We start from the raw sequence: 27,630 nt of genomic DNA, 5'->3' as shown, positions 1-27,630 counted from the left end.
TAAGTATTTTTTGAGCATCTACTATGTATCATGTGCTCTTCTAAATACTGAGGATAAAACACATGGAGTGTCTAAGCAACTATATCTTTATTCAACAGATGTTTTTTGAGAATTAGAATGTTCTAGATGCTGGAATTTCTTTGATTATTTAAAGGAAGAACCTCACATACCTCCCTTAATTTTTTGACTCACTGTCTAGATGGATGTCCCCAGCACCAGTGCTGCAGCCTTGGTCAGCCTTGAGCAGGACTTTTCTTTATGTCTATTCTGATGGTGACTGAGAGATGATTATTCCCACTCTCAATTTAAACCACAAACCCTAAGTGCCAAAATTTGAGGAGAATAAAAAAAGACGAAACAAGTATGGCAAGAAAGAGAAGATTTTCATGAGTCATTTCTTTGTAATGGAATATTTTTATCTTTTAAAGAGAAGATCTCAGCTAGGAGAGACACATACTCAGAAGCAGCCAGGGGTACCTCTTCCACCAGGGAACCCACTTGTTAAAAAAAAAGGTCTAAATATTCTTTCTCTCCCTATTCCCCTGATCAAAAAGAACTCTCCTCCTAGAGAGACAGGAGCCTGTTCTACATCCTGTAATAAGGCTGTCTTGAGTTGGAGAGCATTCTTTCTTGTCTTGTAAGAGGCAGTTTTTCTCCAAGAAATCACATCCGTAGTATTGGGACTGTTGAGTTTTCTCTTTTAAAGGTAGGGCACACATAATGTGCTAGAGATGCCATGGAAGGAACCCTGCTTGCTGGTTACGGCTTTCCTGATGTATGCCACGGCTTACTGGTCAATCCACATTCTTGTGCAGTCTGAGTTTGTCAGCCAGGTGGCTTCACTCCCCACACGACCTTTCCTACTCAGCTTGGGCGAACTGTCATTGTCCATTAAGCCAAAGGGCTCTTCATCATCATTAATTAATATTCCCTTCCCAAAGGAGGGAGGATATTGTCCAAAGCTGTCAGATTTCCTTTCATCATCCACACCACACAAATACACTGAAATCACATGTCTCAGATACACTCATCACATCTCTTTGGCTCTGGCCACCATGAAGCTTGCTGTCTTGTTATTCAATTCACACAACACTACTGGAACTTTTGTGCTATTCAGGAATAGCAATGTTTTAGGACAACTTGCTTCCAGGCTTTTCTTACATACATGCATCCACTGTGCAAAAATGTGGAACCATGTGTAAGTACTGCCTTTTAAGTCAGGACTCACTTCAGAAGGTGGTGTATAGGTCCGGAGTGCTGATTCTCTTTACAGTAACTGTTTGCTCAGATAGTTTTCTTATTCCTGTATAATTTCTTCCATTGCTCAGTAAAGTCTAACACTATTTTCCTGCCCAGCAATGTTTTTAATCTTGAGGTCATTGCTCTTCTGTAATCCGATAAAAGTGCAGATACTAATCTTTCAGGGCAAACTATGAAACACTATGAAACAGTGCTTCATAGTGAAGAGTTTGCATACTCTCAGATTCAGGTTGTAATTCTGTCACAAACTAGCTTTGCAACCTTGCAAAAGTAACTCTATTACCTCAAACTCTACTTAATGAGAGGGAAGTGATTATAGTCCCTTTATATCCCAAAGTTTATATATGGATTGACTGATATGGTTATGAAAGATTATTTCCACAGTCCTTTGCACAAAATGACACCCCAAAATATTAGCTATTATTATTATATCCCATCAACAACAACAAAACAGAAACATTTCTAGTATGTTTTCTCTGTAGCCCAATTTCCTGACTCACACTTCTTAACCATCTTAAACAGAGGACATGTTCAATGGCTAATTCACACTCAGAGAAAATTCTGGAATTTTAATAATGAAACCACAGGAGATTGTCCCCAACACTTCATCCTCAACATTTTCCCATCTCATTCCCTACATACATGTAGTGCTAGAGTAAAGAATGGAATACTTTTAGCCAGGTTCCAACGTGTGTGAAACAAAATGGTTTTAATGAGATTGCTTCTTTCTGCATTTCCCATAAGGACCCACCAACAGTGTAGATTCTTGAGATATGGACCCATTCAATGCTCATAGCTGATACAGTTCACCTCTGTTAAAATAGCTTCAAGAGCATGGAGGTACAGGAACAGCAGGTGACTGGCATGCAGAAGCATATAAAGAATGAATAGCATCCTCCTTAGTAACCCCCAAAAGTGAACAGGCATACACTCCATGTATTCCATCCCTGTCTCCCCCATCTCATATGTTGCTCATCTCTGCTCCTTATTAACTCATGTATGGATTTTCTTACTTTTCATTTATCTCTAAGCTCTCATGATTCATTGCAACTCTACTGGGAAATTCATGCTGGATGGCTTTCAGCTTCCTGCTAGCCAGAACAATCAGATTTAAGGGAACATTTGTGCCAGGCTCCGTGTCCGCCAATATTCTTTGTATCTAGGTAATCAGCAGATACGGCACTGCCGTTCTGATCACATCAATTTCAATTCAAGTTGCTGCGAACTGTCAGGCTAATAAAACAAAGATGCTTCGCTCTCTCGGCCCCAGGATGCAGAACACCTTTACATAATGCAGTCACACCACTGCTCAAAGTGATGATAATCAGATCCAGCAGTTTCCCTACCGAGAGTCAACTGCAAGAGAGACACAAAAGGGAACCGCAGGATTAACAAAGAAATGTTTGCCATGGCCAGAGGTCACCCTGCTTCCTATTCTAATTCCATACCCATGTCAACATTTGAATTCAGAAAACAATCCCTGAAAACAGTTGCAAATAATAAGACATTGCAAAGTCATTCCTGTTCAGATCTGTCATCTTTCCCATTATCAAGGGACCAATTAAAATGGTCTTTATTTCTGGCAAAAAACAAAATTTATAAGGAAAATCTATTTTGAATTGACTTGACAAAAGAGAAGGGAATAAACAGGAAGTGAAAAGGTACCTAAAATCAGAAAATGTACTTGAGAGACCAAAGACAGAACTCGACCCAAGAAGCCCAATTAGGCTGGGGCGTGATGTCACACCAGCTGGACACTTGAAGACACTTGCATTGTAAGTGCTAGATCAAGAGAAGAGAAATGCATGGCATTTCAACAAGACACTCTTGAAAGTTTAAATGTCCATAGGGCATTTACAAAGGAGGAAAGCAATGGGCCAATATCCACTTGTTATAAGAAGACAACTAGTTGGTGTTTAAAAAAAAAAAAACAAAAAACAAATACGGTCGTGCTAATTGCAATATGAGAAGAAGTAGAAACCCAAAATAATGGAAATGTGTTGAACATTTAAACAATGTGGGTAGATTTTAAGACTATAAGAGCAGAAGATTATATTGGTATTTAAGCACATTAGAACATATTAACTGTGCCATCTATAAGTTGTTGAGCATTACTGTACTTCCGGAACTGTGCTCAACACGTACAAGAATTAATTCATTTCATCCTCAGAGAGATTCCATGCTGGAGGTCCCAGGCTTATCCATATTTTAAACAAGAACAAGGCAGCTAAGAGAGTATAGATTTGGCTTAAAAATACAAACAAATGGCATAGCAAGGGTTTTCACCCAGGGAAACGGAATCTAAAATCTATACTCTAAATATAATTTCATCCAAAAGGAATTCAAAACTAAATCACCAGAATATGTAAGTGTTTTCCAGAATACATGCTCAGTTTGAGGCTGAGATGTGAGATACTATATTTATCTGAAACATGGACAGGAGAGGAAGTGGGAAAACCTTGTGAAAGTATACAAAAGTTTGTAGTACATTTTTCTAAATACATACACAGAAACTATGGTCCTTGCTAGTCTGTCATAATTCTATCATAAATACTTGGGCTGAGAATTGGGCAGACCATTTATTAACAAGTCTTTATACATAGAGAGGTCTAGTTTCTAGAAGATATACGTATCTGAAGGGGAAGGGAGATGGAAAATGCCAAGAGGAATTACAATGATGGGCTTGGATTTTGTAAGTGAAATTGATTTCTTTCATCCTGGATATAACTCCCTTGCTTCTTATTATACAAACAACCACTTGAAAGCCTGAACTTACTCTCCATCAAATGATCGTGACATCATGACAGTACATATTTAAATCCCTTTTAGATTTTTTTCTTAGATAGAATATAGTTATGATTTTATTTCCCGAATCCTGCATGATTTTAAATGGCTCATTGTAACCCATTATACATTCTTCATAGTATATGATATGACTTACAAATGGCTAAAATCCAACCCCAAATATTAGCTTTCTTTCTTCTTAACTGTGCCTTAAAAAGCAATTAAAGCATTGGTGTTTGTCATGAAAAGCGGCTGATCCAACATGGATGAATGTATTTTGAATTTTTGTTATTTTGAGAAACAAATAGACTTAGTTCCCTCAGAAAGTCTAGTAAGCTCAGGTTTTGTTGCAGTTTGTTAAATTACTTTTTCCAGATTTTAGAGAAAAAGACCTCTTAATCTTATCTCACACTTGGCTCAGGAAGAGGAAGATCATTAACATGGGGAGGTCACTTGAGTTAGAAAGTATGCTCTGATGTCATGCCACGATGTCCCTGTCCCCTTCACTCCTCAGAGAGAAATAGAGGAGCCCTGCCCACTGGTTCTTCATGTAGCACCCTGTCAGCCTTGCAAAACTATTTTCAAATGTCATATGCAGATCACACCTGTGCAAACACTTTCACTGTCTGACTATCGCCCCAGACACTCTCCAAGTTCTCTGGACCTTCATATTCTGCAGACTTGGTCAAAAAAGAATTCCTCCCAGAGAGTTTTGTGGATTGCAAATTAACTAACAAAAACGTTTTGTAAATCCCTTCATCTCCCAAGTGGAATGAGACTGCACATGGAAGCAGTAATAAAACGATCAAACAGCTAGCGCTGGCTCTTCCTTAGCTGGTCCAGCCACTGCTGTGGTCTAGGACCACATGTAGCTGGCGACATACCTCATAGAGGTCGATCATGACGTTACCCTCAGGGCCTCTGCTGCTCTGGACATTCTCCAAGGCCAAGGTGAAATAGACCCCACGGGTGTCTGAGATGTAGAGGTTGTAGGTGTCGTTCTGGTTCCATTCTTGTACTGCTGCAAACACTTGGTTCTCATCTGTGCTAATGACATGCATATCCTGTAGGAAGACACAGGAAGTGAAGAGGGAAGAAGAGTTTTATATGTTAACTGTCATGCATCCAAAAAAGCATGGAATCTACTGAGGTGTATCAGAATAGGTACTGTAATGGAAGACAGAAAGCTTCCATTTGCATATATAAGAAATAATAATTAGTTTTAAGTGTTGATCATATGTTTCCTTTGTCACATATGAGGTTGGGCAGTAAGGTTGAAGCCAGAATTGGGGACAGGCAGTTAGTGTAGAAATAGGGGATCAGGTCAAATCCAGGAAATGAAGGCCATGAAAACCATCTGCCTCTGGAAGTTGGAGGCTACCCCTGGGAGAATGGAATGTCAAGGATCTCTGGAGCCCATTGATTACCAAATGTACCTGCTCTTGTCAAGGACTACAGGCAAGGGGCTGCAACTTAAGGGCCCCTGGGCCCTTGACTGGCTGAATCACTTTGGTCCTCCCCCTGCCCATTCGCTTCTCATTTTATGCATCTCACCTGCAAAACCAGACCTAGTCACATAGGCAGGAAGGAGAGATAAGCGGGGAAAGAACTGGAGAACAAAAGAGACCTTAACCTATAAAAGATGTAGGGTGCACTCACTTCTTGGAACTTTAGAACATCAGTCACGGCCCCCTTCTCCCTCCCAGGAGAAGTCTGTATTATTACCTTTAAATAAAACCTGCTTAATATGCTTGCCTTGGCGTGCTTCTCTAGTGTTCAAACTTCAACATTAGAGGGAGCAGAACTTGTCACCGGTAAACAGCGGTATCAAGGTCATGAGAAAATAAGAGAGATGCTTAGTAGCTCAGTTATAATTCAATTTCCTCATTAGATAATTTGAAGAATACTTTATTAAATACATCTGACTATGGAGAACCAATCATTCTGATATATTTGTCAAGTTTAAATATGATACTTACTCATAAGGCTTATATGAGGAAAGTCTGCGGGAATGGAGAGAAAACAGAAAACCCTTCGTCTCTTACCATGGTCCACAAACCAAAGGCAGGGGTGCCATCTGAAAGCTTATGAGGCACACAGAACTTCAGGCCCCATTCATGAAATCAAAATATGCATTTTAAGAAGATATTTTAATAGTAAGGCAGTGGGCAGATGCATCTGGGTGGGAATTCCAAACCCTTTCCCCTTGTTCAGGACTCTAGCGAGGTGGAGCCTAACACAGACTAGAGCTTGCTGTCCCTGACCAAAGGGCTCCTGTCTCTTTTAGGTGATGCCTGTTCACATGCTCTCAGTTGCTTTTTATTCCAAATCAGTAGACACAATATAATTTCCAAAAATTCAAAATAAAATCAAAGAAAAAACAAGTTCCCAAATATGAAGCTGTACCTATCAAAAGGGTAAAAGAACAATGTGGAAAGACTCTTGGCCTTTGTGTAGCTTCTCACTTAAATCTTCACAAATGGACCTTGCTCTGTCCTCAGAAACTTCAGGAGATCTGGCTATCGTTCCTTGGTAACAATTCTAGTGTTAGAAAATTCTCCTTAACTTCTATCTTAATTTTTTCAATGAAGCCCGAATTGGTTTTCTTTTCTTTCCTGTAGTGCTGGGTTCCCTGGGCCTCAGGCATGCTAGGCAAGTGCTATGCCTCTGAGCTTTTGTAACTTGAATTCAAATCTTGGCTCTTTAATTTAGCCATGCAGGTGAAACTCTGTGCACAGAATTTTACCTACGAAATAGAGATAAAAATACCAACTGTTCCCACTGCATGGTGAAGGTAAAAGTAGTTATTAACTGTTAATACACTTATAATAGTGTCCAGTACTTAGCATATATGCTCGAAAATGCTAGCTATTTTCAGTTAAGGGACCACTTATATCCCCCTGGTCCATCAGGCAAGTTGATTTGGCTTTTCTGTTTTGAAAATGTTAGAGTCCTCACTTAACAAGAGGTGGTTTCCTTTCTAATGGAATTAGCTGCGCAAATAAGCCCCAGGGCTGCCCTTCCTTTCTCCACAGAGGGACAAACCTCCAAGGCTTCCCTTTCATTGCAAGGCTATGACCAAAGTCCTTGCCCTGGCATTTAGAATTGTCAGATGACTACTCTCTCTTCATGTTTCCTTCCTTCAACAGAATGCAATGTAATCCCTGAATTCAAATTAAACTATTTCAACAGTAAGCTGGTCCTAGTATAGTTATACCTCTGTGCCTTTGGAGTGAATATTTGCACAGGATGACTTCTGTGAGCCTCACAATAGGTATTTCACTAAAGAATCCTTGGTTGGGGAACTAAAGTAGATCATCTATGCAATCCCACCTTGCAGAGATGTTTGTTTTGTAGATTTGAAAATGAAACACAGATGCATCAAGTGCTGTGTTCCAGGTCACTTAAGAGAATCAGTCACATGATGATAGTAGATTAAAATAGCCATCTCTAGACAGGCTGAGAACATCTCTCTTTTTCTGCATACACTCTAATTACATTGAACAGCCTTTTAAAAAATTATGTTGATCTTAAATATTTCAATTCAAAAATCAAATATTTAAATGTCACTTTTCTTTTTCTAGTTTGCCCAAATCTTCCTTTTCTTCAGGAAAATGTGTTCTTTCTTTTTCACTGAGTCACAGACTAACAAGGGATCTTATAGCTTTTCTATTGAAGCAGTTTTAAAAACTGATCTGTAGGACAACAGCATAGTTGGTTTTTAATAAGATGTAAAAGGGGGAGCAAGGGTTCTTTGATAAAATTTCAAATTAATGCTGAATTAAACAGCTTTCTTCCTGATGGTGCATTCAAGGATCTTCAACATACCAGTGAACTCCTGTTAGTCTCTAGGGAAAGAACATATAGTGGAGTCTATTCCTTTAAATTTATTTGACCGTAGGTCCAAATTTTTGCATAACATCATTGAGGACATTTTATTCTGGGTAACACATTTGAGAAAATACTATTTAAAATCTAAGCTCCTTATTTAAAAAAAAAAATAGGAAAAGAAAAATTGACAAATCAGCCATCCAAGGTTTCAAAGCAAATTAGTGACAGATCCAGGTCCACATCTGGGTCTCCTCTTGCGAATCAAGTAGCCTCCGCCCTACCTGCACCCTGGTACACATCGATCTTCCACCATGGAGACAACCAGATCCATACTAATAATAATATTACCTTGCTTTTATAGAGTATCTGTCCTCCAAAATGCTCCAAGCACTTTCCTATGTATTGCCTCATTTATCTCACTTCAGTAGCTCAGAATGAGCCCCCAGTAAGTCAAGCGAAGGAAGACTGTCACTATGTCTCTCTGTCTAGAGAACCACATGCTCTTAATGGTAATGGCAACATTAAAATTCACCCATCTCCCTCCCTGGTAATTCTTGACCATTTTATATATATATATATATATATATATATATATATATATATATATATAATATTATATTATATAATATAATATATATAATATTATATATAATATATATTATATATATATATATATAATTTTTTTTTTTTTAAACAAAGCTCTGGGTAACTCTGGTTTACAAGAGTTGATACTATGGCAATAGTTGATTAAAGAAGATTTGAGCATGAAAGTGCTGATTTGTCTCAATTCCTTGGTCAGCAAGGAGCTTTGTTCCTTTAAAACCACATCAGCCTTGGACCTGATGAAGGTCACAAAATATATGCACCTTTGCCACAGATCACTCCTCCTTCTCTTCGAAGGTGTAATGGGATTTCAATGAAGCATCTCATTGCTTTATATAATAAAACCCACGTGGACCAAATAATCCATTCATTTGTGTTCCAGCTCCCATTTTCTGTGGGGACAGGCTAAATTAGTCACTTCATTCCACCCTTAGTGCTCAAAGGAGGCTGAACCATGAACACACTCATCTGGAAGAGCAGAGGGAGGGGGTAGATGGACGATTTACGTTCAGTGTAAAACTTTTCCTTCCAAATTGGCTGCAAACCACTGGGGCAACTGTCAGCAGTGATCTGTGTGATGGATGTGGCCAAGCAATGCAAAGTTTCTGTCCTCCAAATCTCCAGCAATGGGTCCATCCAGTTTCTTTGATTTTAAACTACCATGTTGAGGGTTCCTGAGGTCAGTGGCTTTTCCCCTCCATGCTCCTGATAATATATCAGATATGAGGGGAGGACAGTAATGCTATGTTTTAACAAGAGAAGTTATTCATTTATCTTAAGGAAATAAAATGTGTATTATATAAAAAAAAAAACACTAGCTTAGGTGTCCACAGACTGGAGTTCTAGCCTCAATTCTGTGGCAAATAGCATTTGATTTTGGCTCAGATTTATTTTACTCAAGGACTACACTCACCCCAGGATGAGCATGAGGGAGTAACTCAAAGCTGCAGTTTCTTGATCTGGTCTCAATTCCACAAGCTTCTTGAACAAGAGCAGCTCTCTGCATTGAGTATAATTCTTATTTTTAAAGATACACATCTTGCAAGTCAGCTGCTTCAGGTGTGGTTTGTTTGTTTGTTTGTTTGTTTGTTTGTTTTGTCAAGGAAATCACAATTTATTTCAGTGCTAGGAGGGCAACTATTGTTTTAGCTACTGAGGTAATATGTTCATCTCTTTCAGGAACCTTCCTTATTGAGTGTAATTTTAAGAACACTCTGTCTTCCCGTTACAAACAAACTTCATCCAATTTTCTTCTAAGGCAAAACTTCAATGTTGTAAGTTCTTACCTCATTAAAGAAAAAAAAGTTAAGTGAAATCAAGAACAAGATGCACTTAAATGTGTATTCTAACACAGACATATAGGCCTGGGCAATTACCACTCATTGATCTCTTAGCAGCTGAAAATAATAATAGCTACTAACATGGAGGTAGTTCCTTGGAGTTAATAGTGTAACTCAATGTGCATTATCACCTCTAATGGCTGAGACTTTCAGCCCACCTTTCACGGTTCGGGTAAGGGGTAAATTGGGTGCTGCCTAAGAGGTTCTGCCTAGAGAAGTCAGAGCAACATTTTATCATTCCTTCCCTGGGAGAGAAGACCTGCTATGCCCTTGTGCTAGGTCTTTCACATAATTTCCTGTCCAGATATCTGTATTGGCTAAAGGTGGCATACTACAAAATCATGGATGAAAATATAAAAGAAAGAGACGGTGTTGAACATTCAATCAGAAAAAAAGAAAAAAAAAAGTTCATTAGGTTCTTTTTTTCAACCCCAAATCTCAAAGTCAAGCTATCGTTCTATTTAAACCTTCAAAATCCCTTTGTTAAACATTTTACACGTGCATCTCTTTGTTCTAAGATCAAGCCCCAAAACACTAACAAATCAGGCACTTAAAACACATCGCATTGGCAGGGCTCCCTCAAACTGGCAGCTCTGAGTGCCTGCATCAGTTTGACCTCCACTAGGTGGCGCTCCGCACCAACGTAGTATTTTAGTGTTTTCTGGAAAGACAGCCTGGGGTTGCCAGAGGTTGAGGGTCTTTAACTTCTCTTTGCCACTATGTTCAAAAGGGAATGTTTGGGGAAGTCTAAAAAGTTAGTTGGGCCTCAGAACTCTCAAGGCAATCCGTCTCTGAAGTCCCATTGAGCAAGAAAGCCATTATGTGGCTGCAACACCTCTCAATAAACAATTTGTAACAATATAATGGGATAAGATGAATGAATCCCACTTGTTGAACTGATAGGCCATTAATCCAAATAAATTGTTTATGACTTTATAGAAAACCAATGCCTACTGTTTGAAATCTTTACTATTGAAAAAAAAAAAAAAAAAAACAAATGCAAACCATTATATGATTTGGATGTTCCCCAAACAAGAATCCCAGAAAGAGATGAAGAAAGCAAAGGAGGGTGGCATGGGGACCGAGAGAGAAACAAAGGCAGCAAGACTGGCAAACAAGAAAGGAGGGCAGACTCACCCTGAGAAACGGAGATCGGGTGATAAGAAGGACTTGACTGTGAGAGGCTGAGAGGGTCTTTGAGAATGGGGTGGAGGCAGGACAACAGCGGGAATCAGGGAGCACAGAAATGGAAAAGGCCATTCCGGCATACCTTGGGCAAAGCGTATTTCGGAAGCTTCATCTGGGCAAATGCATTCCTTCGGTAAGACACGTAGTAATGTGGTCTTCCTCCTGATGTCAGCTGGATCACAAAAACAAGGTGGTGAGAGGAGCTGCCATAAAAGTCTCAGATCACAGAAAGCTCCCTCAATGGAAGGAGGTGGCTGCCCACTCAGCAGCCCGGATGCCCATGTGGGCAACTGTAAAGAATTGGTGTTTGGTTCGGAAACAGTTAAGGCATGGTATGTGTAAGCCCACTGGACAAAAATATAATTCTTTAATTTGTGCTGTGGCTGAGAAAATATTCTCTAGCTTTTATTTGTTTGTTTGTTTCCAAATGATACAAGCCTTAGAGTGTACTGGCTTCAGCCTGACTCTCCAGCCCTACAATAGGTTGCCCTTGCCAACCAGGGCCAGGAAATGGCTCAGTTTGAATAGTGGAAGGGAAGCCTTACATCTCTGGGCACCAGGGTCTCTTTTGATGAAGTCACACTGATGACTGAGGGCATGTCCTACTGTCAGGAACGTAGCATGTTAGATGAAAGGCAAGCCAGGATCAGGGTCCAAATCCATTTTAGATCTCTATCTTTCAAAAGAAAATTGTGAAAATTTGAATCCTGGTGGGTGGGAGGAAGAGAAAGAAGTTTTATGGTCTCCACCCAGACACAGGCACCAGACTGGCCACAGCCCCTGCCAGTATCTCTCTCCTTGATTGCCACTCTTAATCTCCGTGAATACCTGGACATGGAAAGTCAGCAAGAGTTTGCATATTTAGAATGTCAACAAATGCTCGGGGTGATGTTCATCAGATGCTCAGGAGTATGGCAGGGAAGTTGCCATCTGCTTGGTCATTATGTGAAGATTGCCCTAGTCCTAGTGGTGGGTTATAGAGTCGTGTTCATAGTGGCATGGATAGAAAACGTGAAATTCTAAATGCTGAATTGATTTTGATTTGTTAAGCACAAATGTGGTTTAGAAACTGTTACTAGAGATCAGAAAAGGTTCCTGGGAGAAGCACTGATAAAGAAATGAATTAGGCAGACCAATGTACATAACTGTTTGAATGTCACTTGAAATTATGGGAATGTTCATTACTCATTTCCCTGAAGAAGAAGGAAGTGGTCTCTGTGCGTGCGTGTGTGTGTGTGTGTGTGTGTGTGTGTGTGTGATCATTTATGAAACACTTAAAATTACAAAGACTGATATTGAACACCTAAATATTTTGCTTCTTCAAAGCATGGGATTAAATCTTCTGAATCAGAATTTCTTGTCCATGTGTATGTGTGCAGATACATAGTACCTATCAACTATTTAGCAATTATACCTTTGTCATTAATGGAAAGCAATAACTGAATATTGAAATGCGTTGTTCATACAAACCCAACATTTTCCTTAACTGCTCCAGAGAAGCAAAGCACACTAACTCCCAGTCCGTTCTATCCACTCAGGGAACTGTTTCCCTCTTTTCACTCTCTTAGGAGGTGCAAAGCCTGACTGAGCACATCTTATCCAAAGTCTCTTCCTCCTAATTGCAGTCAGTCTTGACAATAACAGTTGATCCCTCTTACTCTGGCTTCTGCTGCCCACTACCTCCAGGCAGCTCAGCACCCCAGGAAGGGGACTGACTAGCTTAGCTTTCCTCTGATAGAAGAGACAGGCATATCTACGCAGCCGTGCAGTGACTGGGAGCTGCTCTTGGAAATTAGACAAGGGGACAAATGGAACTGTGCATCACTCTGGAGGCAACCTTCCTACTCCAAGCAGTTCCTGTGTGACCTGCGGATGTGGTTCTCCAGACAGCGCCTGCAGATTGGCACGTACAGAAGCTTCCCACTCGTAATGTTCCTTCCTTCCTTCCTTCCTTCCTTCCTTCCTTCCACCCTCCCTCCCTTCCATTTTTACTCATGAGCTGTGTTAGCAGGCGGAAACGCTGCAATACAGACAGAAATAAGGGTGAGAAATGCCTTTGGGACAATCAGTACAAGTGGATCTTTCTTACCTGAACAAACACATAATCATCCTGGACAATCAAAGAGTCTGGGTCAATGTAGCCTGGGAAAGGTTTATTTTTGTTGGTTTCTGTGCAGTTCTGCATGCGGCAAGTAAGGTATTGTGAATCTGAAAAAAAAAAAAAATTGGGGAGGGGGTATACAGGTAGCACTTTAGAGTCGTAGGAGTGGATGGTGTGTATTTCCCTTGCCATCTCCAATCTTTAAATGAACTCCCAATCTTCACATTTGAAATTGTTGTCATTATTGTTATGATTACTATCATTATTCTTTGACTCCCTTACTATTACCAACATCACCCTCTCCCTGTGGTCTCACCAACCCTTGCCATCTCAGAACACTAAATACCTGTTCTTTAATTTTTCTCTCCTCACACCAAATGAAAATATTTTCTCAGGCTGAGATTAAATAATGCCTGTGATTTCATAGACACATTTTTCTCTTTAGCAGGCTTCACCTCCATACTCTGATCTTTGACAGAGTTAGGGAAACATGCAATCATTAACCATCTCAGGGGGCAGTGCTGCTGTTACAAATAATGATTCTTTAACAATATAAACATGTTTCTTCTACGAATTAGAATCAAACAGAAGAGAGGGATTCCTGAGTCAAAAAACATTGTTCTCACTTTTACAGATGAGTAAACTGAGCCCTGGATCTCACCGGAAACTAAACCAGCTGATAAACACCATCTCCATATTGATAAATCATTCTTACATCAATTCTATCTCCACTGCTGGAAGGAGGTTGTATTGGGGAAGCTATTTTTGTTTCTCCATCCTCACTATTCTGGCCCCTGTGTAATCAGATAGTTTCAGCTCTTACTTAAAATGGTTTTTACCATATTGCACCTAGAATAAATTATAAACCTGCGCTGCCCACCACTCCAACTTCCTTCTTCCTCCCACACTAATCTCTTTGTCTCTTGCTGTGATTCTTCTAATTCAGCCTACTTTATGTTCTGGCACTTGGCCAAACTTTCCACCGCATCAGAGATATTTTATTTGTCTCTGCCTACAGTGCTTCTCTCCCCAGGCTACCACCAAAGAAGGTTCTAGATTCCAGGTCACAGTTACTTGCAAGGGTCTTCCCTGACTGCTCTGTATTACATGCCATCATGTTAATTCACTCCATGGAATGTCTCACAATATCAAATGTTAATTGTTTGTTTCTGTATCCTTTCCCACAAGTTACCTGCCATCGTCATGAAGGCAGGTAACTTTTTTTTTTCCTTTACCCAAGTCCTATGTTCCTGGCACATAATAGGCAATAAATGATTATTTGTTGGAGCACACCTCTTTATTGGGATGTATATTTTTAATTAAAAAAATGAGTGGGTGAATTTGATTTTAAGCCCATCATAGACATGTGCAGGAATCTGTTCTAAATGAAAATATCTGACGGCCATGACTTAGATGCAAAGGGGATGGGAAGTACTTTATTGAAGAGGACATGAGTATTAACTGGAGAATTTTAAGGACATCAGCCAGGCTGAGTTTTTCAGGGCCACTTTCACACTGGGTATTCCATGCTCAACAAGAAGAGCCACTAGGTGGCGTCATGCACATTTGCCCCATCTGACCAAAGAGGATTTGGTTGCTGATAAACTCACAGGAGCCTGATCAAATAGGGTTTTCTCACCATCTTTCTCAGCCTACTGCCTTCCGTGGGGTGGGGTGGCTCCCAAGTACCCCGTCTTCTCCTGGTGAGACCACTTCGTCAGCTGAACTAAAAAAAAGGACCTCTGCTCATTCCCATCTTCTTTTTCAGAGCTTCCTGTGGTTCTATTTTAGAGCATAACTCAAGACGTTTTTTCCTTAAAAACAATGTCTGAGGCTCATCTCTTCTCCAAATGGTCCTCCCTGTAGCATAGAACGTCTGCACCTCACAATTTCACATTCCAGTAGACCTTTTTGCTGCCTTTAAGTGACTTCATTTACTCAAAAGGTAGCTTGAGGTCAGAGATGCTGAAAATTTGTGACTTTGAGATCTGGGCTTGAGTTCTGGTGTGGCCATTTACAAGCTGCTTAATTCAAAGGAAATCACTTCACCTTCCTGAATCTTGCTTCTTTCATCCATTAAACAGAGATGACAATATAAATTATTGAGTAGATTGACTTCTAGACAGAACCAATTATGAAATTATGTATTATAAATGTTTTGAAATTCAAACTTGTTCAATTCCAGTTATATCAAGAATGAGAGTACTCTTGCTTTCCCTTTTGCTGTCACAATGATGAGATCAACCTGGGGCACATAACAGATTCTTAACAAAACTGGCTACACTGAATTTGAATACTATAGCTATATTTCTGTCTCAGGTACTGTTATGACCTTCTCAAAGCCCATTCTTCTCCATTTGCTGGAAGAAACAATACTGGACATGCTGGTTCATCTTTCCTCCCAATGACTCATAAGATCCCACATGTGGGATGAATCCCATTGGGTTAATAAGCACACTCCAGCTCTTCCTAGTCCTCTTGGTGTTGGTGTGTTTAGAAGAGGGCACTTAAACCCAGTAAAGGAGAAGTGAGGGAAGGTACCAGGTGATACAGCAGAAGGCCCTCCTCTGCCTCTGGGCTACGCTGAGTCTCAACGTGGTGCTTCCAACTGCTCTACTCTCCTTGTTATCTGAAGCAGCCAGGTTTAGCATCAAGCTTACATGAAGAGTAAGGAAAACAGATGGGAAGGACTTGGATGTTATCATCCAGCTACTGACTGTACTGAGTCCAGAACGGTCCTACTGCTACGATACACCTTCTGATGAGACACTGAATAAAAACTATGGTTAGAGTTAACTGAATCACAGGTTCTTGATCAGGAGTTCTTGTGCCTCCAGTTACAAATGCAAGTTCCATTGTAACTTGAGAGCTGATGCATAACAAGGACTTCTGATAGATACACGGTCCTTGTCTTTTTTGTGGTACTGTCCAGTAGTGTCTTTCTTAAGAGCTCATTCTTGTCTTCATAGAGCCCCAAACAAACATAAGATGAAAAACACAAACAAGTACTTATCACATTCATAACTCATCTATATGGAAATTCTAAATCTGAGGGACTGGGGGAGAAAACAGAGGGATGTGGAGAGTAACATTTGTTGAGTAACTCTGCCAGACTTTCTGAAGGATGTTCACATTTACTGGGTTCACTTAATCATCACGACACTACAGACTATGATATATCAACTGATTTTTTCAGAGACAGAGAGTAAAACTCAAAAAGCCAGTGATTTGTAGAAATGGCAGTGTGTATTTTGACTTGGTTGGCTTTACTCCAGCTTTGGTTTATTTCTACCACAATCTGCGACATGAAAAACCTCACTGAGTTTGGGGCCAAATTTTTGTGATATATATTTTGGCTTCTATCATAGTATCAAGGGATATACCTAAATCCCAAGTGAAAACACCCATAAATTCTTATTTTATGAGATAATTGGTGATAGGGATCAAGATACTTAAAAGTCTTATCCCTTTATCTTAGGTTCATCTCTGAGAATTCTAAGGGAATAATGATCTATACAAGGAGGTGGCCTCTTGGTAGTTTAATATATGAATTTTTCATCAGTGAAAGCAAAATGACCAAAAAATGTGGGACATGCATAGTTGGCCATGAACATTCTGCTTCTATGACGGAATGCATATTGAATTTTATGTTATAAAAGGAGGTTACCCATTAATAACATTGCACCAAAGTGAATTTCTTAGTTTTGAAAAGTACACCTTGTTTGAAGGGAAGCTGGGTAGAGAGTACATGTACTCTAAACAATCTCAGTAACTTTTCTCTTTGAAATTATTCCAAAATAAAAGTTTTTAAAAAGTAGGTTACCAGAAGGAGTGCATTATGGGCCCAGTTTTGATTTTTTTGTTTGTTTTTATTTTTTTGCAAGTTGTATATATAGCTATCAGTAGATGCATGCCTGCTCAGGAGAAATGAATAAAACATATATCTCAGATGTCAGCAATAGTGAAAAGTAGCCATGGGAGGAAGTCGGACAACCCACGTACCCATCTCTGGCCCTGCACCTCTCAGCTGGATAGGTGGGGGAGAGTCTTATGGGCTTCTGAGACTAGCATGCTCTGGGTTCCTCCACCCCTAATGCTGCATTCTGCAGCTGAGTTGTACCGTGAACCCGTCTTTGGGCTTAGAATAAAAAAGTATACCTTTCAGTGAAACCCGAAACGTCTCAGGAAGGAGTCTTCAAACCAATTCTTTCTCAGAATGGCTCAAAGTGAAATTTACAAGCTGAAGGGTAAATGATCCATTCTGAGCTGCCTGCCTGGTAAAGTGTTCCCTGGTTTGTTCCCTTTCTCCTTCTAATGGAAATAGAAAGAAATTGGCTGCAGTTCATAATGAGGGACCAATCACTCTGACTCCCCCAGGGCTTGCTGTAATAGCATTAAGTATGATGAACTCTTTCCATATTTGATTCTGGTGAGCGTATGATGCGATTCCATAGGAAGTGTCTTGTAATTTGGCATTAATTAATGTCAATTAATGTATGCAACTGCTCAACGTTAGAATTAATTTCATTACTTTTCTTACACAGGTGTTTTCCTTGCCACAGGTAATTAGGACGCTGTGCTTCTCTTTCTGAGCATTCGCACTATCTGCAACAGCTGCTGCTTGAAATAATGCAGTCCCTATCCACCCCAAACCTGTGCTGATCCAGGGAAGTGGAGCTGCCTTTACAAGGCCAGGTTCTGAGTAGAGGAACAGGGGTTTAGTGCAGGCCCGAGGGCAGCTACCTTGGTGACTAAGCAAATCACTCATCCTCTCTAAACTCGGAGTCATAAAATGGGGAATAAAAGATATCCATGTTGCCAGTGGTTACGACAATAGAAGACATTAGTCCCGGAATGCGTTTAGCCTAGTGCCTGGTTAGACTGTGCTCAAATAGAGGTAGCTGTAATTATTAAAGTCCTCTGCAGAGCATCAGAATGCAGAGCAGTCGCCCAGGGATGCAGGGCTCACAGTGACGTGCTGTGAAGATGTCTTTCTCTTGGACCCTCTGCTGCCCCATGGGCAGTGTGTATCCCTGTACCCATCTGAGGTCCCTCAGCAGGGTTGCTCCGCGGCTTGGCTTAGTGGGCTGGAACTGATCACCTTCACTGGCCTGAAGAACATGAGTCGGGGGAGCCAAGACCCAACTCCTCTGAAGCTTCCCCAACCCCTGCCAGCTACACAGCCCCTGTTCCTGTATCTGACCACCCAGGTCCCAGTGGTAGCCAAAGCTGTTCTGGAAACACTGACCCATCTCTCCCAGAGACTCCAGACACCCATTGTCCATAGCCCCTCTGAGGGCAGAGTGGGCTGCCCACTTCACCAGGCAGGTTCTGTTGACAATAAAACTATGTCGGGTTGCAAGGGAAAAAAAAAAAAGTCCTCTTTATTGTTCACTGTGTAATATTTTATAAGTGTTTACAAGTAAACACTTGTAAAATATTACAGACAGTTCTGAGATAGCGTCTTTATTTGTATTCAATGTTTGGTTTGGGTCAATTTTTCCCCCTTCCTATGGAATCATAAAAGACCTCTTACACTCAAAGAAATCTTTTGAAAAAGAACAAAGGTGGAGGCGTCACACTACATGACTTCCAAATCTATTACAAAGCTGTAATAATCAAAACAGCATAGTACTTGGATAAAAAAAGCAGACACCTTGGCCATTGGAGCTGGATAAAAAGCCCAGAAATAAATCCAGACACTATGTGGAACTCATTTTCCACAAAGGCACCACAATACACAGTGAGGTGAGACAACTCAGTGGTAGGGTGGTTGGCCAGCAAGTGAAAGGCCCTGGATTCTGTCCCCAGTGCTATGTAACAAAACAATAAGAACAAAAACCCACAATGGGGAAGAGACAGCATTTTCTATAAATAATGGGAAAACTGGATATTCACAAGCAGAAGCGTCTATTAGACGTTTATCTCACATCATAAGTGAATATCAACCCCAAATGATTAAAGATTTAAATAGGAGTCCTGGAAATGTAATGTTACCAGGCAGAAATGCTGCTTAGCATTGGTTTGGGCAAAGATTTCTTGAATATGACCCCAAAGCAGAGGCAACCAAAGCACAAGTAAACAAATGAGACTGTGTCAAAATAAAAAGCTTAGGCACAGCACAGAAAACAGTCGAGTGAAGAGACAACACACAGACTGAGAGAAAATATTTGCAAACCATACAACTGATCAAGAGCCAACAACAAAATATATAAAGAACCCAAGTCAATAGTAAGTAAACAATCCAATTAAACTATGATCAAAGGACCAAAGTAGATCTCCAAAGAAGAATACAAGTGGCCAAAAGATATATAGTTAAATGCTCACCATTACTAATCACCAAGGAAATGCAAATTAAAACCACAATGAGATATCACCTAATACCCCTTAGTTTCTTTTGTCAAAAAGACAAAAGGTAACGGTCAGCAGCAAGCCAGTGGAGAAAAGGGAACCTTTGTGCACTGTTGGTAGAAATGTAAATTAGTACAATTATTATGGAAAAGAGTATAAGGGTTCCTCAGAAAAATAGAATCCATATGATTCAGCAAAACCACTTCTGGGTATATATCCAAAGGAATTAAAATCAGTTTGAAGAGATAATCTGTACTCTTATGTTCAGTATGGTATTTTTCACAATAGCCCAGATAGGCAATCGACTTGTCCATCAACAAAATGAATGGATAAATCAAATGCAGGATATGTACACAACGGAATACTATTCAGCATTTAAAAAGGGGAAATCCTGTTATTTGTGTCAACAGGAATGAGCTTGGAGGACATGATGACAAATGAAATAAAGCAACAGAGACAGAGAAAAGTCCTGTAGGATCTTATATCTGAACTCAAAAAAGTTGAACCCACAGATATGGAGAGCAGAATGGTAGTTACCAGAGGTCCTGGGAAGAGGATGGATGGGGGAAGGGGAGGCATTGATCACAGGGTACAAGATTTCAGTTAGACAGGAGGAATAAGATTTAGCGACCTATTTCACAGAATGGTGAGAGCAATAAATACAATAAATAATAATGCATTGCATATTTCAAAATGTGAAGAGTAGGTCTAAAAGTTTCCACCACACATAAAATGAAGAGTGTGTGAGGTGTTGGATTTATTAATTAACTTGATTTAATCATTCCCAGATTGCCAACATAAAATCAGAGCATCACGTTATACCCCACAAGTATTCACAATTACTATTTGCCAATTAAAAATAAAATGTAAAAATAATTTCATCCATTATGAAAAATATGCTCCTTGTGTAATTGCTAAATAACAAACATCCTGTGTAGACAGTGTGAAATAGTGGTCAACAGGCAGAACCAGAAAACAAGGAGGGGAATGAGAAGCCACCTTTGCACCCAGCACCAGGGGCGGCTGGCCTGGAGCCTCTTTGCTTTGCAGGAGAGCCCTCCCCCTGATAAAGCCATCTCTTAGGTCCCAGCTCCATCTGCAACATGCTCCGCACCTCTGAGGCTTTTTACTGAGGTAGGCTGAAGACTCTCTCTAATGAGAGTCGTTAGAATTTTAGAACCAAAGAGGTTGTTAAAAAGCAGACTATTACTTTAAGATCTGGCAGGTCTTTATCATGTTTTACCCACAGAAACCTGTTTCCTTCCCAGTCCTGCCAAAATAAAACAAAACTGTGCGATGTTGCTGGCAAGTTCATGTCTGGAGGGCTTCTGCTATTTCTAAATGGTGCTCTTACTCCTGGCTCACGCCCTGTGTTCATTCAGAGAGCTCTGCTGACTTGAACTGCCTTTACTTTTCCTGTTACTCAGGCCAAACTCTTCCCAGGCCTTCTGTAGAGTTTTTCCTGAGGTGCAGGCAGACTTCTCCCTTCTCAGAATGTCTCCATTGATGGAAGCAGCAGCATTAACCTCCAAAATAACCAGAGCAACCACTCCTCTGGGTTAGGAACTGTGCTAAGTGGATCACATGTTTTTTTTTGTTTTGTTTTTTTTTTTTATCTTTTAAACTTTGTTTAAAAAAAAAAAATCAGAGAGAAGTACGTTTTACAATTGAAGAAATCCCAACTTAGGTAAGAGATTTGTGCAAGTTCATATGCTAGTAAATGACAGAGCAAAAAAATATCTATCACAGACCTCTGGAACTGTCTATTCATTTTATGATTCAAGAACTATTTATTTTGCAACAAATAACTTAATATTCCTTAGTACTGCAGACATTTAATTGTAAACAAAACTGAACGATGCACATGAAAAAGCACTTTAAAATGTTTTCCCACCCCCATTAATTTCAACTTTGAAACAGAACAATCTCTAAGACCCATACATGGGTATATAAGTTTTTTTGTTTGTTCTTTCTATGGCTCCATTATTTTTAGATTACCAGTAAGTGGCCCCAGTGCCCACCCTGCACACACACACACCACATTTGGGATGTGTGCATCAGACAGCTGCTCATGTGCACTTTCTTCCTATCAGCATCCTAGAGTCATCGGTGGCATGCACCATGTACAAATTGAAATCTTCAAAATTAAGACTCATCCCTCTGCCCCTGAATGTTCACATAGAAGACAAGCCAGTCCGGTGAAAATGATAAACTTCCAAACACTCCTCTGTGGCGCGGTGAGCCTTTACTTCACCTTGCTTTCTTATATAAAATGTCTTGATTAAAGAGTCTAAACATTGTTTTTTATTATTGGCCTTTGGGCTTTTGGGAGTCCTTGACTGCAATAAGGAACATTCTGGGATTATAAACTTTTTGCCAAGCATAAGATTAGGAATTGTGGATATGAGAGGAACCACGATCATAACTGGTGGAAATACAGAGAAGTCACTGGTCAGTTTCAATGCAGGGTGGTGAGTGTGTCCCATGAGATGGCAGGTGCCATGATTCCACAGGTGAGAGACTTCCTACCTTCACACCTCTGCACAGATGATCTGTGCTGCACCAGGAGGTTCTACTGAGATATAGCGTTTATTCGTTTTGCATCACAGAATGTTGTGGACTTATGTCCCCCAGGACCTAGAGTGCTATTGAGGATAAAGGAAATTTACTGTTTCCTTTGTCAGGGGTGGGGCATCAAGGAAGACTGCTTGGCATGGGGACAATGATAAGTCATCATCCCAGAAAGAAGGAACACTGGGCAAGAGCCCGAGGGCATGAGATGTGTTTGGGAAATGCCACCTTGTGCTTTGCAAGCAAGACACAGCAGAAATCCACAGCACAAACTCCTTGAGCTGAGCAAAGACATAAAGTTATCCACAAGGTCACCCCAGCCATGAAAAACAAAGAAGCACATGGCTCATTTAACTTTCCAAATTAAGCTTACAGAGAAAATGGGGGAGGGGTGCCAGAAAGCCCCAGAGACAGAGTGGGAAGGACAAAGGGTAGGGAAGAGCAGGAGGGAAAGTAGAAGGGAGAGAGCGAAGGAAGGGAGAAGGAAATGCAAACAGTGCAGTGCATGGGAAAGGAAACACAGCTTCCTCTCCAAGCTTTTTAGAGGTGGGGAGAGGTGTGCGGTATTTACTTAACAAGTATCTACATATTATAAGATTGATTCCAGCGCAGAGGGACAGCTTAAGGGACTGCCTCTGTGTCATGTGGGTACATTCTATCAACTATTTCTCACTTATTAACTTACTATTTCTATCACACTCCACTCTGAGTATTGTACTTTGAACACCTTAGATGCTCAACAAGAAGCGAGGTGGTATAATTCCTGTCTTCCATCATGGAATACACCAGAATAAGGGACATGACTGCCTGTCCCTTGATATTCCAGCCACCTGCCCATCATGTCAAGCCTCTGCCTGCCAAGCCTGCTTGTACTCCATATCCTTAGCACATGCTGTTCCATCTGTTTGGAATGCTTGTCCACCAGAGACACGACTCTCTCCTTTACTTCCATGATGATGTGGCTCAGCTATCAAATGTCACTTCATCAGAGATTTTTTCCTCCTCCACCTCCTTCCCCAGTCCCGCTCTATTCTGCCTGCTCTGCTTTGTTTTGCGTGTACATTGGCACACAATTTCCTCACATAAATGCGTTACCCATTTGCTTCTCCTCTGTTTTCCCCAACTAGAAGGCAACCTCTCCAAGAGCAGCCTTCCTTCCATTCCTCATTCATGCCTAGGAGAGCTCTTGCCACAGTACAGGAGTCCAACAGTATTTGTCCAATGAATGAATAATGCATCTGGAGGGAAACAGACCTGGTTTTAAATCCTAGCTCTGAGACAATGGGGAAAACACTTAATCATCGTCAGCCTTGTTTCCCACCATTACTAAAATGAGGAAAGTAACCACAGCACCTACCTCTAAGGGTGGTCTTAAGTACTGCCGCTGAAAATTACCCAGGGCAGCGGCACCAAGCCAGTAGTGGAAATACAATGCACAATACTAATGCCACTGTTGCCTAAGGACGTACAGTGCAGAAACGGGAGATGTATGACTAGGCATCAATGTCTCTGTGGTCCTAGTTTTGTAACAGCAAGACCCAGAAACATTCTTAGAAAGTGTCACACAATATGCTATAGACTGTTGCGGTGGCATCCTGTGGGATTCTGAGTGCTCACCAGAAAGCCAGACCTCTGTCCTGGAGTTAAGACCTGGGGGTACCACATTTCAGTAGGGCACCTCTGTCCTCATCCTCAGGGTGCAGGTGAGGCCCAGGTCTCTTACAGATGGGAGGCCCGTGGGAGGCAGAGCGGGTAGTGCACACCGGCTACAGAGTCAGACTTGGGAACTGCCAGGTGAGTCTGGTAGGGCATGACCATCAGGTTCTTCATTGCTCTGTTAGCTCAAATTCCTCCTTTTCTGATTGGTTTTCAGGCCCGTCTTTAGCCTACTAAGTCAGAGAGACCACACTGAAACCACAAGTAGTTGAAATCGAAAGAGACCTTGGCGATGGGAAAAATGGGGTCAGAATGCCATCACTCGGAAGAGCAGAGCACTCTGTGCCTCGGGACCATGCCAACCTCGCTGCTTGCTGTGAGGGTGGAAGGGGCTGGGAGGATGCACCTGTTCAGCGAATCGGGAAGTCCTACGAATCAACCACAAGTGGACCGACCAGAACACAGATGCAAACTGCTCACCTCTTCCTCGGCTCCGCCCTAGGAGCTATTCCTCAGTTGACTGCAAGACAAGGGACCAGAAGTGTGTGGAGAGGTCGGGATGGAATAATGGCAACTGCTTTGCTGGAATTGGCTGGGGCCAGGTGGCAAGATTTTGTCTAAAAATACCAAAGTGTGGAACCTTCTCTAAAATATTAGAAAAATTGGATTCTTTTGAGGTTCACTGAAGAAGACATCAAAATAGCCAAGTTGTAAATGAAAACTTTTAATGCTTGCTCCTTAATTAAACACAGATAGGCCACGTTTACTGCTCATCCGATGGGTTAAAGACTCAATCATGACATCCTTCGTGGCTGAGGGCTGGCTCACAACACAGGCTTCCTCATGCTGCAGGACTATGTGTTGCTGTAACTATTCCAGAAGGCAATGTGACAAGGTCTAGGAAGATTTAAAATGCATAAATTCTGACCCAGGGATTTCCCTTCAGCAATTTCTCTTTCAGTAACATGTGCTGTTTGCACAGGCATGAATGCTTGCTAACCAAACAAATAATGTGTGTGTATCACCATTAGATAAAAGTTTATGTATCTTTTAATGAGATCGTGATTATTAAATTGGAGTCCACTGTACAGTGGGTTTCTACATAGTGGCCAGCCATGAAACTGCTACATTTCAGTGTGCTGATATTACAGAAAGATTTTTAGCTTGCTGTTGTGTTCACCAATGCTAAGTTTAGCACAACAGTTTACACATGAACACTGCATGAGTGTGTGTGTGTGTGTGTGTGTGTGTGTGTGTGCACGCACCTATATATTCACTACATATCCATCCTTATACCCTGTTCTCAAAGAACTGGTGGGAGGAAAAGTCAAGATCAAAGGATACCCTAGTGCCATGTAAAATTTCAAACTGAATTGAAAGCAGAAAGAAAAATCGTGGATGAAAGCAAATAAAATAGGAAGTCGATTTAGACTGGGAGTGTAAGAAAGTCTTCCCTTAGAAATCAGGTTCTTAGCCTGGGGTCTCAACCAGCCAAGGTGACTAATCACATTGGATCAGTCAAGACGGGAGGAAGAGAGAAGGGTGTCCCAGGCAGGGGAAGCAGCCAGGATTATATACCATATGTACACAATACCGCCTCCTGGGAACGGGAGTGAAGATCAGGAAGTGGATCTCAGGTGTGGGTTGACCTGTTTACACATTGCTTACCCTTTCTCTTATTTTAAGTTGCTATTCTGGGGTGAAAGCAAATGATGCTCATCATGAAACCTCTGGAGCACTCCAGGGCTCAGCCATCCACCATCCAAGACTCTAGGAACTGCCTTCCCTGTTACCTCCCGGGCTTATTTCAGCAGTGCTGGGCTTCTCTACATCTTGACACGCACCGGGTTCGGTGTGGAAAGCAGATGGGGAGGCAGGAGGACAGCCAGTAGGAAAGGGAGTTCCAGTTGCCACTATAGACAGAATTAGTGGCGTAAACGGTGACATCAAGTGGGGAGTTTCATTTTATTTTATTTCAGCTGGCAGAGTGCTAGTTTGAGGTTCATTTCACAGAGTTTGGGGGCAGTCATTTTCACAGTTGGATAAAGGGCCAAGGTTTATTTTTCCTGAGAGAGAGAGATTAGTCCTTGGGCTAGTAGTTACAAGGTGACTTACTCATGCAACTAGATACTGAGACCAGTAATTGTCCCTTGTCCCCTGTCCCTGCTGCCATGGATCACCACCAGTACAGAAACACTCAGGTCACTGGCTGGACCTTTCATTTCAGAAGTCAAAGGGAGATGCAGTCATGGCCAAGCCTGGTGCTACACGTGACCCATGCTCATGCAGAGCGAGGCTCATGCAGAGCGAGGTGCACCTGTTTCACACGCTGGTAAGAGGCATGCTCTTTCTCCTCCCAAACCACAGACACAGGAAACGCGACACCCAGTCGCAGGGAGCCAGTAAGTGTCTTGGGCTCACCGTGAGTCTTACGGGACTCCCCAGACCTGAGTTAAAGAGCCTGCCTTTCTTTTTATTGGTTCTTTTCAGTTGTACATGACAATAGAATTCATTCCGACATAAGTATAAAAGCATGGAATACGATGTGTTCTAATTCAGTCTCCAGCACTTCCCCTTCCCTCCCCTTCCTCTAACCCCCTATTCCCTTCCCTCTACTGATCTTTCTGCTCTACACACAGTTTATTTTTTAATTAGTGGCTTGTGGATATACATGATGGTGAGATTCACTGTGGGATATTCATATATGAACACAGGAAAGTTAGGTCATTTCCCTGCCACCATCTTTCCCTATCCCATCCCTCCTCCCTTTTCTTCATCCCCCTTTGTCTACTCCACTGATCTTTCTTCTTCTTCTTTTTTTTTTACTCCCTCTTCCTTACTTTGGATTAGCTTCTGCATGTCAGAGAAAATATTTGACCTTTGACTTTTTGAGACTAGCTTGTTTCACTTAGCATGATAGTGGAGCGCCCCATCCATTTACTGACTAATGTCATAAAGTCATTATTTTTTTATGGCTGACTAATACTCCATTTTATATATATACAACATTTTCTTTATCCATTCATCCATTGAAGGGCACCTAGGTTTGCTCCGTAACTTAGCTACTGTGAATTGTGGTGCTATGAACAGTGATGCGGCTACTTCACTGTAGTATTTGATTTTATATCCTTTGGATAGATATCAAGGAAGTGGGATAGCTGGGTTAAATGGTGGTTCCATTCCTAGATTTTTGAGGAATCTCCATATTGCTTTCCAGCATGTTTGCACCAATTTGCAGTCTCACCAACAATGTATGAGTGTACCCTTTTTTCCATACCCTTGCCAACACTTGTTACTTGTATTCTTGATATTTGCTATTCTGACTACAGTGAGACGAAATCTCAGTGTAATTTTCATTTGCATAAAGAAGACATGTATACACAGTGATATGCAAATATTTTCACGAATTCAATAAATCTTAAATGTTTTAGGTGCTGAGCTTTGTTTTAGATGTCAAACAAAGATTAAATAAGATACATCTTTTTATAAAGTTTGCAGTTCAACAGTTCAGTCAACATTTTCTAACAACATATATTACACGTTATACACAAATACAGCTACGTGGATAAGTCAAGAGAATGCAGGTCTTCTTTTTAAGTGTTTGTACTGGGTATAAATGATATGCACAACCTCTTGCCCATACCCACATCCACACAGAAATATTAAAATTCAAAAGGACCTTGGCGTTCTGAATGAGGACCTGTCAATTTGTCCACAGTTGAAAGTGGGGGCCAATAAAAAAAGTCCCATCTGATAAATATATTCAAAGTTTTCCTATAATACTTCCTCTGATTGATTGTAATTGAACTTGCTCTTTTCAGCTCACCTCCCAAGTCTGTGAGTAACACAAGAAAGAGTAACATCCTTGTCACAGATGTAAAGTACAAGACAGCCACAGTTCAGAGCATCCTTGGTAAGAAACGTGTGTGACAGTCATAGAACAAA

The 27,630-nt window shown here is 41.0% G+C and overlaps 1 protein-coding gene across 8 annotated transcripts in view; it reads right to left on the bottom strand.

Annotated features, from left to right (window-relative positions):
• Nucleotides 1–27,630, bottom strand: part of SORCS1 (sortilin related VPS10 domain containing receptor 1) — a 469,944-nt gene that overhangs the window by 101,758 nt on the left and 340,556 nt on the right. For all 8 annotated transcript variants that reach the window (XM_079136908.1, XM_079136906.1, XM_079136907.1 and 5 more), the window contains exons 7-9: nt 13,096–13,214; nt 11,089–11,178; nt 4,929–5,108 (exon numbers count right to left, since the gene is read on the bottom strand). In XM_079136908.1, coding sequence (XP_078993034.1) covers nt 4,929–5,108; nt 11,089–11,178; nt 13,096–13,214 — 389 coding nt within the window. The remainder of the gene's footprint in view (nt 1–4,928; nt 5,109–11,088; nt 11,179–13,095; nt 13,215–27,630) is intronic.

This window comes from Sciurus vulgaris, assembly GCF_902686455.1.
Source record: "Sciurus vulgaris genome assembly, chromosome: 4".
In the NCBI taxonomy this organism is placed as follows: Eukaryota; Metazoa; Chordata; class Mammalia; order Rodentia; family Sciuridae; genus Sciurus; species Sciurus vulgaris.
Note: the sequence above shows the minus strand (reverse complement) of the source record. Positions and strands in the feature narration are given on the sequence as shown.